Below are 17,075 nucleotides of genomic sequence, written 5' to 3' on the forward strand. Positions count from 1 at the left end.
GATGGTTACAAGCTCTCCAGGAGAGAGAAACTGGGCAGAAGAGGTTGAGGTTGCACTGTATGTAACAGAAGAGTTAGGATGCATGGAGCTCACAGGTGGCAATGGCACAGTTGAGAGCCTCTGGGTGAGAATCAAGGGGCAAACAAATAATGTGGATGTCATCATCACAGTCTGCTATAGACCTCCCAGCCAGGACAATGACACCAACAAATTATTCTTTGAGGAATTGAGGGACAATTTCAAGTCAACTGCCCTTGTCCTTATGGGGAACTTCAGCTTGCCAGAAATCAACTGGGAGCATTACACAGCTGGTACAACCTGGGCCAGAAGATCCTTAAAACACCTGGATGACAACTTTATGGAACAGGTCCTAAGGGAGCTGACTTGCAAAGATGCTTTCCTTGATTTTCTACTTGTCAACAAGAGTGAATCTCGTGAGTGATGCAGAGACTGGTGGCTGTCTTGGCCACAGCGACCATGAGGTGGTCAAGTTTAAAATCTCTGCTGACAGAAGGAAAAGTGCCAGTAAACCCTCAACATGAGGAGAGCAGACTGCAGGTTGCTCAGTGAAGTGGTGAATAAAGTCACCTAGGAAAATGTTTTTGCAGGTGCTGGGTTCATCAGTGCTGGTCACTTTTTAAACATCACCTCCTAAGGGCACAGGAAGAGGCAATTTCAAAATGTTGGAAGTCAAGCGAGGTAGAAGGTTGGCTTGGCTGAACAGGGATGTTATGTTCTCTTGGAAATAAGGCAAAAAGTCCAGTGGAAGCAGAGTCAGCTGACATGGCAAGAACACAGAGATGCAGCTGTAGGGAGCCTCATGTACTCTCACTGTAGGGAGAAAATTCACGCAGCCAAAGCTCAACTGGAATTGAAGCTGGCCAGAACTGAGGGGGACAACAAAAAGATTTTTTTTCAGTTATGTTAACAGCAAAAGGCAGCGCAGAAGTAACATCGGCCCATTACAGGATGAGGATGGTCATCTCACAAACAGGGACAGAGATAAGGCAGAAGTATTTAACCCTTTCTTTGCTGGATTCTGCACCTGGGATGGGGCAATACTGGTTGTGTGTACAGACTGCAGAATGAGAGGCTGGAGAACAGCTCTGCAGAAAGGAACCTGGAGGTCGATGGCAAGCTGAATCTGAGTCAGCAGTGCCCTGGAGCCAGGAGGGCCAACCATGTCCTGAGGGGCATCAGGTAAAGCACGGTCACCTGGTCAAGGAAGGGGATTTTCCTGCACTAGGGTGGCCTTACCTTGAATATTGTGTACAGTTTGGGGCACCACAACATAAGAAAGACATTAAGCTCCTAGAGAGGGTCCAAAGGAGGGCAAAGAAGATGGTGAAGGGCCTTGAGGGGAAGTCTTATGAGGAACAGCTGCGGTCACTCGGTCTGTTCAGCCTGAAGAAGAGGAGACTGAGGGGAGACCTCATTGTGGTCTTCAACATCCTCACAAGGGAAAGTAGAGAGACAGGTACTGATCTCTTCACTCTCGTGACCAATGACAGGACTTGAGGAGACAGCATGAAGCTGAGTCAGGGGAGGTTAAGGTTAGATATCAGGAAAAGCATTTTCACCCAGAGGGTGGCTGGGCACTGGAAAAGGCTCCTCAGGGAAGTGGTCACAGTACACAGCCTGACAGAGTTCAAGAAACATTTGGACAACGCTCTCAGGCACATGGTGTGACTCTTGGGGTGTCCTGTGCAGGGCCAGGAGTTAGGCTTGATCGTCTTGATGGGTCCCTTCCAACTCAGCTGACTCTGTGATTCTATGAATAAATGATGCTCATAATAAATGTCTGAAATATCCCTCTGTTTACGTCAATTGCTCATTAGAAAGAAACTGTGATACACATCACATGTATACCTTCCTACCTTTTCAGAAGGGTAGAACTTTCAAATGTACATAACATTTATTTTATAAATTAATCTGTTTTTCAAAATTGTGTCTCATGAGTTATCAGCCAAAATTACAAAGATTCTTGAACCCCAAAAGGCTGTGTTGCTGGAGTATCTTGCTGAGACCAAACGGTACATTCAGAACATATGACCATGAGGTCACCATTTAGAATACCTACTTATACTGTCACTAAGTTTAGGCAACTCACTAAACAACAAACACCACTCCCCTTTCCCTGAATATCTCCTATTAAGATCCATAGCCTTCTGTTTCAGGACTTGAAAAAAAAAACACAACAAAACAACCAGATTTTTGAGGTATCTAAGCATCCTTAGAAACAAGAAGTGCTCAGTACCCAACACAGGAACTATCAGTAAGCCTAAATTTAGGTTTTCAGTTTTGAAAAATGTGAATAAAAGGAGACGTTTTTCTTCTTGCATTTTGTGGTTTTGACATTTTGCAACTAATGAAAAAGCTAGAAGATTTGACTGAACTGAAGTCCAGCTAAGAAGACCTTTTTCTCACTGAAGTCAACATGTTCTCAATTCAATCCTCTGTCTGCTACATGAAACACACAACAAAAAATGATTGCTTTTGGGCTTACTAATAGTTTTTCTGCACTTGGCTTCATCTTCTTGCCATAAATCAAGTTCCAAAAGACAGTAGCTTTTTGAAAGAAAACAAAAAAACAAAACAAATAATAATAATAAAAAAATTAAAACGAACAAAACAAAACAAAAAACCCCACCAAAACAAACAAAAAATACAAAACCACACACACACCAAAAAAACCTGGCAACTTTTCAGCCTCTCAATTCTCTTTCCTTGAAAGTCATTTTGCTGCAGGTATAATGAAGAGGGTTCCGCAGATAGCCTACTTGCTTATCTATACAGCCAAAACCCAAATAAATCTCTGTGTGAACATTAAGATAGAGGTTGTCTATACAGATTTGTTTATCTTAGGAGCTAGGCTGATAATGCCATTTAAGACAAGATGATATATTTTATGAAAATAAATTACAGGCCTAGTGAAAACATGGCAATGCAACAACTGAAACAATGGAATATATGGGAGCTAAGATGAGCTTTTGAGCTTGGTACTAAGCTATATGCACTGAATTTCAAATTATTAAATAAAAAAATGTACTTTATAAGTGCCATTCATAGCAGTGATTATAAAAAATGGATTTCTTTACAAGGATATTCACTGTAATGAAGAACAGCTCTTAGCCAAGTTAGACAGGATGAAAATATGGCTTTACTGTTCCAAGACAAATTTCTTTTTGAAAGGTTGGGAATATGAATGAGCACAGAAAGAACAAGACAATTTCACGTTCAGAAAAAGATCTCGCACTGATTGAAAATGAGGGATTTGTGAAGCTAACGTGTTTAGCATTCACCCTTAATTAAAATTTTAAAATTAATGTAAAATATAGAATATTCATTGTAATTATATATCATATATTATAAAATATAGAAGTATTATAATTTAGAATAGAATAGAATGGAGAATTTTATTTGAAAGTGAGCTGCAATGATCCAACTGCCCAACCACTTTAGGGCTGTCAGAAAGTTAAAGCAACCATTAACAGCATTATCCAAATGGCTCTTAAACATTGACAGGCTTGGGTCATCAAGCACACTCCTAGAAGCCTGTTCAGGGTTTGACCACTGCCTCAGTAAAGAAATACTTCCTCAGGGTCAGGCTCAATCTGAACCTCCCTTGAAGCCACTTCTAACCATTCCCACGTGTCCTATCATTAGATACCAGAGAAATATCAGCACTTCCTTCTGTGCTTCCTTGCCTTGGGAAGCTGCAGAGAGCAGTAAGGTCTCTTAGCCTTCTTTTTGCTAAACTAGACAAGTCCAGCATCCTTAGGCACTCCTCAGACGACATCAAGTTCTTTCCCCAGCTTTGTGTCCTGCTTTGGATGCATTCAAGGACTTCACATCCTTTTTAAATTGTGGGGCCCAGCACTGCATCCAACACTCAAGGTGAGGTCACACCACTGCTACATACAGTAGGATAATCACTCCTTTGGACTGCCTGATGATGCTGTGTCTGATGCACCCCAGGATGCAGTTTGCCCTCCTGTGTGCCAGAGCTGACTCACATTGAGCCTAATGTCAACCAACAGCCCCAAAGATCCCTTTCTGAAAGGTTGATCTCTAGTCACTCCTCTCCCAGTTTAGCCTTGTGCCACAGGTGCAGAATTTGGCATTCGGACTTAAATCTCATTAATCCTTCTCCAATGCTCCAGTCCATCTAGATCGCTATGCAAAGTCCCTCTAAAAGGGTCAACCGCACCTCCCAGTTTTGGATCATCAGCAAACTTCCTGATACAAAATCCTGTATACAGATCATTGATAAATATATTGAACAGAGCTGACCCTGGAACTGAATCTTGAGGAACACCACTAGTGACCACTCACCAACCAGATGTAGCCCTATTCACTACACCCCTTTGAAGCTCTGCCCTTCTGCCAGTTCTTCACCCAGTGTACTGTGAAGCCACTCATCCCTCAACTGAACAATTTTTCCAGAAGGATGCTGTGAGGCACAGTACCAAAAGTCTTACTAAAATCCAGAAAAAACCTACCCACTGCCTTCATTTCACCCACTAGAATGGTGACCTTATCATAGATGGATATCAAATTAGTTAAAGAGGGCTTTCTCTTTGTGAACCAGTGCTGACTGCATTTTCTTAAAATGCCCTTCAGAAGTACCCAGTATAATCTTCTCCAGGAACTGAGGTTAGAACTGTCAAATCTGTAGTTTCCTGGGTCTTCCCTCACATCTTTCATGTAAATTAAAATAACAGTGGCCAGTTTTCAGTCATGGGGGACTTCCCCAGATTCCCAAGACCTTTGGTAGAAAATGGAGAGTGGTGATGCAGTAATGATAATAAAAATAATTCAGATAATAACAATAATTCACATTTTCAGTTAATGTGCCCTGAAATACACTAATTTTATAAAGGACCAGAGTGTCATAAGCCAAGATCAGGTACATTGACAGTCCTAATGGAACACCTGGCTTTAATCGGTGCTTTTTGACTGTATTTGACTGAAAAGCTTATTGAAGTGTTTCCACTTGAAGAATTACCTCATTATTCTGTTTTGTTGTAGTCATATTAAGCATGCACTGACAATGTAGGTCACAAGATACATTCAATATAAACAAAAGTCCTAATATGCTACTATTACTACATAACAACTTACATCATCGTAGATCTTTTGTAATAATTTTACAGTAAAAAACTTTAATAGAACAATTTAAATCATGTTTGACTTCAATCACAATTCTGCATGATTTATACATTTTTAACTGAAGACAAAGAAATGTCATTTGCTACTAAACTAGTAGCAAGATGCTCCTTAATGTATCTTGCTATGAAGATAAATAGAACAGTAGTAATTCAGCTGTAGAACTTCACATCAGTTTACGGCAAGCACTAAAAATGCTTGCTGAATTTATACATAACAGAATTTTATATCCTGCCTAAGTCTTACACATTCATAAGTTTCTCTCTCCCATAGAGCCACTCAAATCACAAATCTTTCAACCTTCCACCACACTAACACAATGAAACATCCTTTGCTTTGTGGCATCAGTTGAAAGTCACTGCTTCAGAATTGGCTTATTACTAGTTCTAATAAAAACCATATTTTTCTTCGAAAAGATCCATTGAACTTCTTCTTCCTTTTAAATGTTCATATGTTTGTCAAAAATATTTTGAATATTTTTGTAAACTTACTTTACTTCCTATGTCATATCTTTGAAAACTTAACAATCACAGTAATAAATACTATTTTATGACCTATTGCCAGGCTAAGCAAGCTGAAGTACTACATACGCCTTCTCTCTTTCTGTATTACTTTTTCAGATATATATGAAAAAGTATTCTTACTAGGCTTCTTCTGTATTTGAAGATTAGTGCTAATTACATTAAAATGGATTTAATTTTACTGTCACCTCAGTACACTAGTGTTTAACACATCCTACACTTCTGCAAACATTTGTGTCGTCCTAATGGTGCAGCTGATAAGACATGAGCATTCACAAAAATTGCTAACCTGGAAAGCTGAAGACAGACCTACTATATGAATATATGTATTTTCTAGTAAATGCCTTGGTTTTATTATGCTATATTAGATCACCTCATGTGAAGATCTGCTGTGATAACAATTAAACTGAAACTATCAAACTGCTAATACCACTGGGTTCCTTACAGATATGCTGACACTGTCAGGGGTTGAGCAACTCATCATGATATCATCTCCTCGAAGAGAAAATGTCTAGAATTGCATTATTTTTTTTAATCAATATGAAATAACAACACGAAAAAAATCCCCAGAATTCTGCTATCAGTTTTATTTTTATATTTTGCAATGCTGACAACTGTATTGTTATTTAATATCATAAGAATTTGTTAAGTGAGTGGACATACAGATATATAAAATGCATCCCAAATTAAGGCCCACAGGTTATAATAAAACAGGAAATACAGCATGTGATTAACTGCACTGGCTTTCACTTTCACTGTTTCATTGGTTTCACTTGAGACAGTGGGTTTAAGCCATTTAACACTGAAAACTTACACAATCTTAAAACCTGATGCTGAACCAGCAGGACTCTATACAAGGCCAAGGGCCTTACATTCATGAATATCAACTAAACCCAAGAAAAGTGATTGCCTTCTAAAAATTCTTGGTGTAAGTAGAAATATTTCGCACTTTATTTTTTACTCAATTAAAATAGACAAATGGCCTGCCATTTTACAAATCAATTAAAAAAACCCCACAATGCAACTCTGAATGACAGTTTTATTTAAAATGAACTATATTATATCCAGGCAGAAACTGGAAGTAGTTAGTTTTTATATGTATATACACATAGCACTGCAAAATATCAAAATGACAGCACAAAAGCATAATTCCCCCACCATCCTCATTCAGAACATCTTGCAGTTTTACACATAGTTAATGCTCTACCATTTCTCATAATTTGTAATATCACATCTATATGCTGCTTCTCTCTGGGTCTTTGAAGAACTATATCAAAATGGTTGCTTATTTTATATAGCAGACCATGCTTCTTCAGCATTAGGAAATTTCATCTTTTAGTTCTGTGCTTACATCACTTGATAGTCATTCTGCAAGGACAGACTGGCAGCAGAAGTATTCCTCATCGCCCTACTATTAGCTTTTTCATTATCACCTGCTTCTGACAGATTTCTGATGATCTGGGGATGATGGTTTGGGAAAAAGGATTGAACCATCACAGGCATCAACGAGTGGGAAAAAAGTATAAAACAAATGCATTTTAAAATTGATCTGCTCAGCATGGCTCTGTTCACATTTTCCAAGTGGATAGCATATATTTTTAAGAAAATGCCTATAACTCTATATGCAGTTAGATATATTAGATAGTAAATGGGAACACCCAAATGGGGGTCATGCTAAAATTAGTCACTTAACTGTTGTTTGAAAGTATTTAACAGGTGTACATTCTTAGCCAAAACTGTCAGTAAAGAATTCTTCCAAGCTAAACAGAGCTGCTCTGCTTTTGTCCAGCATTATTTCAATTCCTCTTCTTAGGTCACAACCGTCAGACATCTATCTATGAACTAGCTGGCATTCATAAGTTTACTTTGTTTCACAGATATATATAATAAGTACAAATATGATATAGTCTAGCCAGCTTACTGATTTCAAGTCAGTGTTTATCCCTTAGGACTATCTATACTGTCCTATAAATGTGCAGCACAAATAATTTTCAACTGCTGCCAATATTTCAAAAAATAAAACTGACCCCATGCACAAGTAAGTGAAATTGAACTGGATAGTTTTATAGCATTTTATGTAAACGAGAAATTTGGCTGGACAAAACTCAGTGATGTGAAATTCATTGAGAACTAGAAGGAAGAAAAATAAACTTTTACAAAACCATGATAGGTGGTATTACTAGCTGGTAGCAGGAAAATTTTCTCCATGTATGTTCATTGAGCAAATACAACAGAATAATCAAATTTGTATAAGAAGAAAGGAGTTAAATCAGACTGCTCAAATTACCGTGGTATTACTCTATCCTCCATTGCTGGCAAAATCCTGGCAAGAATACTTTTGAACAGAAAGTTTTGCTATAGCAGAAGGAATTCTACCTGAAAGCCAATGTGGTTTCAGAGCCAACAGGAGTACCACAGACATGGTATTTGTTCTCAGACAACTGCAAGAGAAGTGTAAGGAACAGAATAAAGGTCTCTATGTAACCTTTGTTGATCTCACCAAGGCTTTAGATACTGTGAGCAGAAAACGTCTATGGCAGATTTTGGAACGTTTAGGATGTCCCCCCAAGTTCCTTAAAACGATCATCGCACTTCATGAGGATCAACACGGCCAAATCAGATATGGCAATGCACTTTCTGAGCCCTTTCTAATTCTACCAGTGGTGTGAAACAAGGCTGCGTTCTTGCTCCAACTCTATCACAGTCTTTTTCAGCGTGATGCTCCAAAGGGCCACGGCAGACCTCGAGGATCAGGACGGTATCTACATTCAATACCGTACTGATGGAAGCCTTTTCAATCTAAGGTAACTGAAGGCCCACACCAAGACCTTAAACCATCTTGTCCGGGAGTTGCTTTACGCTGATGACGCCGCCCTTGTTGTCCACACAGAAGCAGCTCTGCAGCGTTTAACATCCTGCTTTGCAGATGCTGCTGAGCTCTTTGGGCTGGAAGTCAGTTTAAAGAAGACAGAAGTTCTCCATCAACCTGCACCTCAGGAAGTCCCCCATCATCCCCATATCACCATTGGCCAATCAGAGCTCAAATCAGTCCAGCAGTTTAATTACCTAGGTAGCCTCATCTCCTCGGATGGTAAGATTGACAGAGAGATAGACAACAGGTTAGCAAAGGCATATAGAGCTTTTGGAAAACTCCATAAAAGAGTATGGTGAAATAAACACTTGAAGAAAAGCACAAAGATCAGTGTTTACAGAGCCATAGTGCTGTCTACTCTTTTATATGGTTCCGAATCATGGGTCATCTACTGCCACCACCTGCGTCTCCTAGAATGCTTCCATCAGCGCTGTCTCTGTACAATCCTAAACATCCACTGGTCAGATTAGGTGACTAATACACCTGTTCTTGAACAAGCAGCAGTCATAAGTATTGAGGCCATGTTGCTGAGAACACAGCTGCGCTGGGCAGGGCACGTCTCCAGGATGACGGGCCATCACCTCCCTAAAATCTTGCTTTATGGTGAACTTGCCACTGGCTGCCGTATGAGAGGAGCCCCGAAGAAAAGATACAAGGACTCCCTGAAACAACATCTCAGCCTTGGCCATATTGATCAACATAACTGGTCTACTCTGGCCTCAAATCAGGAGGCCCGGAGACACACCGTCTATAACGCTGCTGCTTCTTTTGAGAATGCACGCAGGATCACTCTCGAGGAGAAAAGACAACGCAGAAAGAACCGTGCCTTGCAGAATATACCATCTAAGGAGTCTTTCTGCTCTGCCTTTTGCAATCGGATATGTCTATCTCGTATTGGCCTCATTAGCCACCAGTGTACCTGTAACAAATGTGGATAGAGCCTTTCCCAAATCTTCGTTCGCGAAGCCCAGCCATGATGATGACAACAGAATAATCAATCATGTTAAATGAATATGTGGGATGACAAAGGGTTGAATTAAATTTCATGAGTAAAAAAAATTGCAGGGAATAAAGTTAGGACAGATTTCTCTAAAAAATTTGATGTCTTAAGACATCTTTAAAGGTCTTATAAATTGAGCAGCCTGCTCTGGATTTTCCAAAGTAATTAATCTCTGAAATTTTTGACTAACGGAATTTACACTGACAATCAAGAAATCAGGGATTGCTGTTTCATTCATTTTCTAAAGTGACTGCTCTACTGTTTGGAAGCAGCTTTCTAATGAATAGCTTTAAACTCATGACTGTAGTAGGTTCTTTATAACACAATGGTGTGCAAGAGAAGGGAAAATTTGTACATTTCAAACTAAGAAAAAAAAAAGGAACCAAAACATTCACTGATTGAGAAAACTGTATTTGATAAACTTTGCACCAGGGCCATAAGCAGAAATATTAAAGAAGTATTAACCATAAAAAACAACAGCTGGGGTACTTGCCAGAAATGTCTTATAATACTTACAGCAGTTATTCACTCATTTTTTTTTATTTTAAATTATTACATGGTTTTAAAGAACTACACAAAAGTCAACAATAGATAACTGTCAAATCAATATGCTCAGGTGAATAACCTAAAAGCTGAACTAAATATACCCTGAATCATGTATTTACAGTAACAGACCCTGTTACTGATTATTATGAAATTTATAGAGTGCAGCATTTTCTAAACTATGAATACATCTGCACTACAAAAGAACTTAAAACACATAGTTAACTTTGAAGTTAGCCATGGAATATGAGCAATGTATTTCATTATTCTTTTGTATCCTCTTCTGGCTGCTGGTTAAATGTTACCACATCATCTTTATAAAGATCAGTAATTCATGAAGTATTTCAACCTATACCTCATGGAAGGTTAATGTTTTATTTGCCCAAAATAACATTTACATACCCAAAGAAAATGTTTCAAAATAGTTTATAACATTACAGATAAATATTTCTAATTCCGTACTACTTCATAAGCCATTCCAAGAAATCTGCACGCCATTCTACAACTGCCTGTAAGGGTTTTTTTTAAGCTTGAGTTGTATTGGCTACCTCTCCTTTTGTTTCACTATTTCACAAAATCCTTTTATGTGACTGTCAAGCAGCTGTGTTTCCCTCCTTAATCCTCCTTGCACAGCTACCCAGGAGAGGCTTTACAACATGAACTGTAAAGTACCATTTTCACAGCAGGAATGACAGTATTCCTCTTCAAAAAGAGGTTTAATAAAAATAGGACTGTAATAAACATGCTAATTCTAGTCACAAGGTGCTACATATAGCATGACCACTGAACGTTCAGGAAGTTTTGGGGAATGATACTCTTTTGGCTCTTAAAAAGCCTTATCATGCAATATATGTGTGAGATAAATGTCTTTCCAGTGTATTAAGCTCATGAACAGGTATTTTCTTGGTTTTGTTATTTCTCTTCATTCCGCTTTCAAAAGCCTGTCCTACTAGCAGCCCCCTGGCAATAATCACTGTGACTATATAGTGGTTTCAGATAAACACTGGTGTACATCGTTTATACAGTTCCAGCTGGAACGTGGCAAATTTCTCCTACTGTGCAGCTCCCATTTGTCTAGAAATGAGAGACATCCCACAGCACATTTTCCAACATTATAGCCATGCCACTCCATTTGTCTAATTTCTATGCCCTCAAAGATAGCTGTCCCAGATGACAGATTACTTCAAAATAGTTCTTTCTCATTTCGGTACTACTGGGTGCAGTGAAAATACAGAAACGAGCTTCTTTTCTCATTGAATGTATTGCTAGTAGCAGAAACAAAAACTATAGCACCTTGGATTTATCATCTCTGGTTTTGAGTTGTTCTGAGGGGTTTTTTTGTTTTGGTTTTGCTTTTGCTTTTGTTTTGTTTTGTTTAACAGTGTGCAAATGTTCTGCATTTCTGAGAGTCTAATAAAAATAATCTCTCACAATTATCTCAATATCTGTATGTATCAATGAACAAGGATACACTGTTCAGTAAATATTTTGGGTTTTTTATTGCATTTTATGCAGCAATGACTGTTTGACATTGAATCAATCAGTTTCTAAAAACAGAAAAAGGAGTAACTAACCTATGCACTTCTTACAGAAGTTTTACTTTACTTCTTTCATGCTTACATAATGCCTGTGGTAAATAATAAATGCTATATGTCAATATTTTTTAATGTACAGTATGATCAACAACAATAACAGAAAATTGTGGGTTGAGAAAAACAAACTGCTTTCTGTTTAAGTGCCCTGTTGTAGTCTTTCTTTCTACTTCCCATACAGCAACACTAAAATATGCTTCAGTCTTCTGCTCTATATCCTTGCTTAATATCTTTACTCTTCTGTGCTGCAATCATATATCTTAGCAGCAGTCGAAGCTAAAGCTTCCTGAGGTACTCACAGTCTTGGTAGAACTTTATAAAGGAATAATAAAAAAAATCTTTTTAAAACCGAAAAGTGGTATTCCTTAAAATTAACTGAATGGAATTGTTGTTGATTTCTCTATTAGAAGGAAGCACCTCATTTCTGCCTTCCTGAACAATTTATAGACTTATATATGACAACAGAATCCTTGTTCTATAACCAGGAAAGATACATAGTGGTTCTATATTTCAAACTAGTTTTTAACATTACAGATAAATATTTTTAATTCCATACTACTTTGCAAGCCATTCCAAGAAATCTGCATGCCATTCCGTAACTGCCTGTTATAGACTATAACAGGGTACTTAGTTTGCAAATAGTTCTATAGCCACCACTTGCAAGATCTAAAAACAGTCAGGTGCCTTTACCATGAAACAAATGGACAATAAAGGGAAAGCTATTCCATTTCTGATATCCACAGAGCATGGGAAGATCCTACACTTCATTGGTTTTTATTGCCTTTTCACAGAGCACAGAATGGGTCAGGTTGGAAGGGACCACCAGTGGGTTATCTGATCCAACCTCTCTGTCCAAGCAAGGTCATCCTAGAGCACATCGCACAGGATTGTGTCCAGATTGTTCTTGAGTATCTCCAGTGAGGGAGACTCCACAACCTTTCTGGGCAACCTGTTCCACTGCTCAGTCACCCACACAGTAAAGAAGTTCTTCCTTATGTTCAGGTAAAACTTCCTGTGCCTGAGTGCCTGCTCGGTGCCTTTTGTTGTATTGCTCGGCACCACCAAGAAGAACTTCGCTCCATCCTCTTGGCAACTTCCCTTCAGATACTTACAGACATTGACAAGTACCCCTCATAGTCACCTCCTCTCCAGGTTGAACATGCCCACCTCCCTCAGTCTCTTCCTCCTAAAAAAGATGCTTCAGTCCCCTAATCATCTTTGTAGTTCTTCGCTGGACTTGCTTCAAGAGCTCTATATCCCCCTTGTACTGAGGCTGTGTCCAGTTCTGTGTCACAGCACTCCAGATGTGGCCTCACCAGTGCTGAACAGAGGGACAGGGTCATCCCCCTCAACCTCCTGGCAATGCTCTTTCTAATGCATCTCAGGATACCACTGGCCTTCTTGGTCACAAAGGCATGTGTATTGAACACTAAAAATTATTAATAAAGGAATCAAAGCACTGTTTCACTCATATGGTTCTCAGCAAAAACATTCAAAACAAAGATCTTCAAAATAAATAGCATGGATTCCTCTTGTCTGGAAGGCAACTTCCAGACTTCTCCTTTCAAGGCCTGCTTTCCTTCAAATTCAACATTTTCTTATGGGTGAATCTGTCTTGGAAAGGAGCCAATCCTTTATATACAGAAAATCAAAAGCAGTTTCCAGTTAGACATTCATTCTTGGTCTAGACTCTCACAATATTCATCCTAACAAGTGCAAGTTTAGCCTGGAAGCTTTCTTGATTTACTCTAGTAACAGAAAAAAGGGTCCAGTATTTTGTCTCTGGTAAGGCCTTGAAATGTTATCATGTTGTAGATGTCTTTCCTACTCTTTTTCCTCCTCACACTGTGAACTTTTAACACCTAGAAGCTAAAAAATTTATTTATATTCATAGTTCTTTGAGACCCAATTACTAAAAATTAGTAATAATGTAGGAACCTAAAAAAATACAGTAGTATCTGTAGTGTACTCAACAATGCCACAGATAGAAAAACTGCCAAGTTTGGCTGTAAAGATATGGAGATATCTGCAAAAATGTTGCTGTTCTGTGCTGAAGAAATTATTTGAGGCAGTTAAGCTGGATTTTGTGAAATAATCACACAAAATGAATACAGACAGACACTTCTGCTCCTGGAATTACCAGGACCTTCCACTGACCTTCCATATTAAGAGCTGCAATAATTTGTGTTGAACTGTGAGTACACTGACTTCTTCTCTAGATGCCATGTTGCAAGAGGTCAAAATGCTAAGCTGAGTCTGTGATAGAACCATTGTAGAAAGATTCAAAGAACATATGAAAGTTATATGTGCATCTTTTGCAGTCCAGTCACATATATGCCCAAGGGATGAGCAGGCCTAAGCATACTACAGATCTAACTTACTCTACTGTTTTGCATTTGATTAAATCTGTTAATTCCTGTTCACATCTATGATATATACAGCACCTACGTGAGGTACAGAGGAACTCTTTCCCGTAAAGACATAACTAGATGGAGTGTTTTCCACACTGCCACTGTTGCAGACTGTACAAGGTGAAAGTAAGTTTGCAAAATAGGAGTTTTGCAATAATAGAATTATCTATTAGCTAAGGTTAATGCCCTTAGCACTGAACTATCCTGTGTCTTGGAAAGCAATACAGCATGCCATTGTACTCATAGCCATTCAAAATTTGAACACTGCCAAATTTTCCTTATAATGCCCTGTTACTCTGCATGCTTCTTGCTTTCTCTGATATCACCCCTTTATATAAATCACAGTCACAACATGTTCACGAGTTCTCATATGTTGCCAGTTTCAGATTATATCCATAAATCTGTTCCTGGGGTCAAATGTATTCCAGCAGTTGCAAAAGCCATATATATGGTTGGAGACAATGCTCAATTTTTATATATCATTGGGTTTTAACTGAAATTGAAATTTACTTACATTGTAATTTCACAACTAATAGTATATATGCTTTGTTCTTGAATATCCATGTGTATCACTTTAAAATAGCATCTGATGCTAGTTGTCTGAAGTAACACTGAGTTACTATTACTGCTCTTACTATGGAGCAAAAAATAGGCAGCAAAGCTACATATGCCTTACAAGAAATTGATTAAATAATCAATGGGACTAGAAAAGAAATGAACCACATTCAGTCAGTTTGGACACTCAGACACCTCCTCTGCCTTTTTCAACTGCTATGGTGCTAGGCAGAGATGAGGGTTGTTGCTTCTCTACAAAACCCAAAATGATAATTTTGGTTTAGAACAGTATCTTTCAAAAATATATGCCCATTTCATGATCAGAGAGTCTTATAAATGCATTTCAAGAAACTGTGAAGATAAAGAGTACTATTTCCACCTGAGTTTTCACGTTGTTTTTTGCTTCCCTCCCTCGCTTTCCCCATCTCTCTTTAATTTGCAAAACTTCTAATAGAATATAAAAAAATGTCTTTTTATGTTCATTTTTAATAATGTGGAAGCTGTACATAAAAAGTGTTCCTATCAGTTAATAAAGGGAAAACCTTATCTTGGGAAGTTAAGAACAAGACCATGGTGCTGTTAAAAATATCAATCTATCAATCTTCCCATTTTCATTGGCTAGACTGGGAAGAATTTTTAAAAGGTAACACAAGGAACAATCATGGTATTAGAGATAAGAACTTTTTAAATATTGAAAAAGTTTGCTTATGTCAGACTACCTCTAAGAAAAAAATACATATATACTTAGGGTTATTATTTAGGGTTATTTTTTGCTATATATGCACATAGTGTTGCTAGCTGACTTCAAGAGTAATGTCAATACTGTCTGTACTGATTAAAATAGCTAATTAAATTATAAATTTTTTTTTTAATAAACATTCACCTTTAGGGAAAAACAGGAGAAATCTCCTTGTTACCCTAAATTGCTTGGGATGGGAGGATCAAGAAAAAATTACTGAAATTACACATTTCACAGATTTTCTTCTAAATTCTTTAAAGCTGTTTAATCATCTTCAATTCCTGTAAAAAGACACCTAGCAGTTAATTTTTTGAACCATGTAATGCTACATAATATCAAAATACAAGACAGTAATCTTCAGTCATAAAAGCAGTCCTGCAAACTAAAGAGTGTGATATTTCATGAAGTGTCTTCAAATCCAGTGTCCATTCATCTCCAGGTGACAAAATGAATTGTTCAGGTCATTTGACTACTAGTATTTCCTCCCGTGAGTATTATCTAGACAGCAGACTTGGCAGTACATTAATATCCTCACTCCTGAATGATAGTCGAAAAAATTCATTTTTTCCTTTACAGTTCTCAAAAACTTCTTATTGAAGTAAGAATGCAACTCAGGAACTCAGGTGATATATATCTGAAGTGCAAGAAGCCTTCAGCTTTTTTATGATTGTATTTTGTGGGAGAATTTTGCAGCAACTTAATATCATCTGAAAACCGTTCATGCAACTTTTCAAGGTCACTATTAGTTAATTGGGCAAATTTCTGTGTAAATGCTGATCACGCAAAGCTAAGCTACCTAGGGCAGCCCTAAAATGTAAATCGAATACATTCATAAAGTACTTTCTTTTAAGCAGTAATTGTTATAATAACTTGTTCTGTGTGGCGCTCCTGTTTCACTTATTTCTTACTTATTTTCTTCACTCTAATCTGTCAAACCCTGTAATCTCCAATTACCTTTTTGTGGTCAAAAGTTACAAATGTGATATTCAAGTATTATGTGAAAAAGTTTATAATCAACAGCATCAGAACTGAAGTAAGGTCCATTTGAAAAGAACTGTATTTAACATCGCATGAGAGAAACCTCTCTTTTACAACAACATAGTACTTTGAGCTCGATGAAGTAAATTAGTTATGCTTAGAAAGAGCTTACCACGTAAAACAGTGAGTCTCGTGGACACACTTATTTCACCAACACTGTTGGAAGCCACACATTCATAAATAGCTTCATCCCGTGGCGTGCGTAGTGGTTGTATTCTGAGAACTGATCCAGATCCATCATCAAACTCTATTACCTATAAAAGGAAACAAAAGCTGTCACAGATGTTGTTACAAATACCTATCCCTCAGTTAATCTACTCATGGACAGCGGTCTGTGGGTATACAAGTCACCAAAGCAGGTTTGCTTTTCAAAGACATGTATCAGGACAAATTCCACCCAGATAGGAAAATTATTTAATTTTTTAAATCTTTTTTTTTTACTTTCTCTTTTCCTTTTTAAGTTCTTTTGAGAAAGACTTCTTAGTAACTTAAAGCAGATTCTTCTAATTCCTATTATTTGAATTAATTTGGAGGAAGAAGAAAAAAAAAAAAGACAACTCCTGTATCATGTTCATTCACAGTATATACCTGCACCACAAATAAAAGGCAAAAGATTAATAGAGAAGACCCACAAG

At 37.8% G+C, this 17,075-nt stretch overlaps 1 protein-coding gene across 50 annotated transcripts in view; it reads right to left on the bottom strand.

Moving 5' to 3' along the window:
• Positions 1-17,075, bottom strand: part of PTPRD (protein tyrosine phosphatase receptor type D) — a 1,166,099-nt gene that overhangs the window by 209,618 nt on the left and 939,406 nt on the right. For all 50 annotated transcript variants that reach the window (XM_032676409.1, XM_032676455.1, XM_032676454.1 and 47 more), the window contains one exon: positions 16,553-16,694. In XM_032676409.1, the coding sequence (XP_032532300.1) occupies positions 16,553-16,694 (142 nt within the window). The remainder of the gene's footprint in view (positions 1-16,552; positions 16,695-17,075) is intronic.

This window comes from Chiroxiphia lanceolata, chromosome Z (genome assembly GCF_009829145.1).
Source record: "Chiroxiphia lanceolata isolate bChiLan1 chromosome Z, bChiLan1.pri, whole genome shotgun sequence".
In the NCBI taxonomy this organism is placed as follows: Eukaryota; Metazoa; Chordata; class Aves; order Passeriformes; family Pipridae; genus Chiroxiphia; species Chiroxiphia lanceolata.